The sequence below is a fragment of the Trichinella spiralis genome (assembly GCF_000181795.1).
Source record: "Trichinella spiralis strain ISS 195 chromosome Unknown Scfld4, whole genome shotgun sequence".
Taxonomy (NCBI): domain Eukaryota; kingdom Metazoa; phylum Nematoda; class Enoplea; order Trichinellida; family Trichinellidae; genus Trichinella; species Trichinella spiralis.
In genome coordinates, this window is record NW_003526943.1 from 4,063,526 (window position 1) to 4,065,156 (window position 1,631).

Consider the following 1,631-nt stretch of genomic DNA (forward strand, 5'->3'; position numbering starts at 1 on the left):
TAAAATCGCCCTTTACCAACATATGTGATGTTGACGAAAAACGCGAACAATGTTTGATAAAGGCATATGCGTCTAATCATGCGTAAAATTAAGTGAAATGGCGAGCTAACGCGTAACGTTAGCATTAGTGCCATTTGTAAGCCGGAAATTGGAAGTGTTGCCACAACATTCCAGATTTTTCAAAAAGATTATTCAGAATTCTGGCATTACACCCGGAAATTAACATCCAATCTTGACAAATTTCAACAGGCAACAAATTTATTTAAAAACAGTGGGAGCAGATTTATATATCAGGAAGGAAATCTCTACTAGACCGTTGTTGGCTGTTAGCTAGTGAAAAATAAAAATCACTATTTAACTTGTTTTTTGTATTGTTTTTTCTGAATTATTACTGTCGTATTTGATATAACGTCACTTTTGTACAATAAAATATAGAATAATGATAAAAATTCTTTTTGGGAATGCTGATCATGAAAAAGTATAAACTTCACCAAAAAACAATATATTTAAATAAATAAAATTTCAATGAATGACAAAACTTCAAACAGACAATAAAATTTTGGAACAATAAATATTTCCCACTCTTAATTCTTTCGTCATTCGTTGTCCTATGCCTGGAAACATTGTAAATCCCCCAGACAAAATGATATTTTCATACAATTTTCTACGCAAGTCTAGATCACATTTCATAATTGAGGTGTTTGTGGTCTCATGTCTAGATCACAGCACACAACACTCTAAGCCCAACAACAATGGCTGAAATAACGCCTCTGGACAACGGAAGCGTTCACTGCCAATCTTGATCACATGTCCATCTGGAAGCTGATATGATGTGTCCAAATGCATGTTGAGTTGTTCTGTCATGATTGCGTGTTCAAAGTCACCTGCCACAAAACAAAGCTTTTCCTTAATGTCACCGACAATCTCTCTCGTTCAGCTGAACAAAACAAAGATATAAAGTGAATGACTTTGTTGCTGAAACATTCAAGCTTACCAGTGGTGGTGAATGAACAACCACGTTCATTCAAAAGATTCACCATATAGTCAGTTAAATCACTCCCTGCTAAATCAAGGCGCAAAATTGCATGTGGCAATGTGAACCCTTCAAAAATTGGTAGCGTATGACTGACTCCACCACCGCAATCTAAAACAATGCCTGTGTTTCTTCCACTTGCATACAGTGACAAAACTGCCGGTATAGCAACACACATAGCTGAGGTTTCAAATCATTCAAACATTATCTATAGAATAAAATGAAAGCGAAATAATGCGAAAGTGGAAGAAACACACTGTTAAATATTTTTCATGCCTCAGTCATTTTTTCACGATTACTATTTGGGTTCATAGGAGCTTCAGTTAGCAAGACCGGATGTTCTTTCGGCGCTACACGCAGTTCATTGCAAAAGGCGTGATGCCACAATATCTCCATGTCATCCCAGTTGATAACTGTTCCATGTTCTACTGGATGGAATGGTCCCAGTTGGGCTCAATTTTATTCCCATTCGGTCCCACTGTTCATTTATTGGTCGTTGTCCTCGCTATTTTATTAGTCCGTAATCTCGTTATTTTATTAGACCGCAAAGTCTTTTTCGTATTGGATTTGCTTGACTGATTACACAGTGTCCCCAATG

The 1,631-nt window shown here is 36.7% G+C and overlaps 1 protein-coding gene across 1 annotated transcript; it reads right to left on the bottom strand.

Moving 5' to 3' along the window:
• Positions 1-720: 720 nt before the first annotated feature.
• Tsp_01023 (actin, acrosomal process isoform) lies at positions 721-1,429 on the bottom strand. Its single transcript, XM_003376771.1, has 3 exons — positions 1,333-1,429; positions 995-1,213; positions 721-884 (listed from the first exon to the last, which is right to left on the bottom strand). The coding sequence occupies exons 1-3, from the start codon at positions 1,427-1,429 to the stop codon at positions 721-723; spliced, it is 480 nt and encodes a 159-aa protein (XP_003376819.1).
• Positions 1,430-1,631: the final 202 nt, after the last annotated feature.

Coding starts and splice junctions, on each gene's coding strand:
- Tsp_01023 (XM_003376771.1), bottom strand. CDS start 1,429: ATGGAGATATTGTGGCATCACGCCTTTTGCAATGAACTGCGTGTAGCG. Junction 1,214..1,332: donor AGCTCCTATGAACCCAAATA/GTAATCGTGAAA, acceptor TTGAAACCTCAG/CTATGTGTGTTGCTATACCG. Junction 885..994: donor TTGTTCATTCACCACCACTG/GTAAGCTTGAAT, acceptor GTTTTGTGGCAG/GTGACTTTGAACACGCAATC.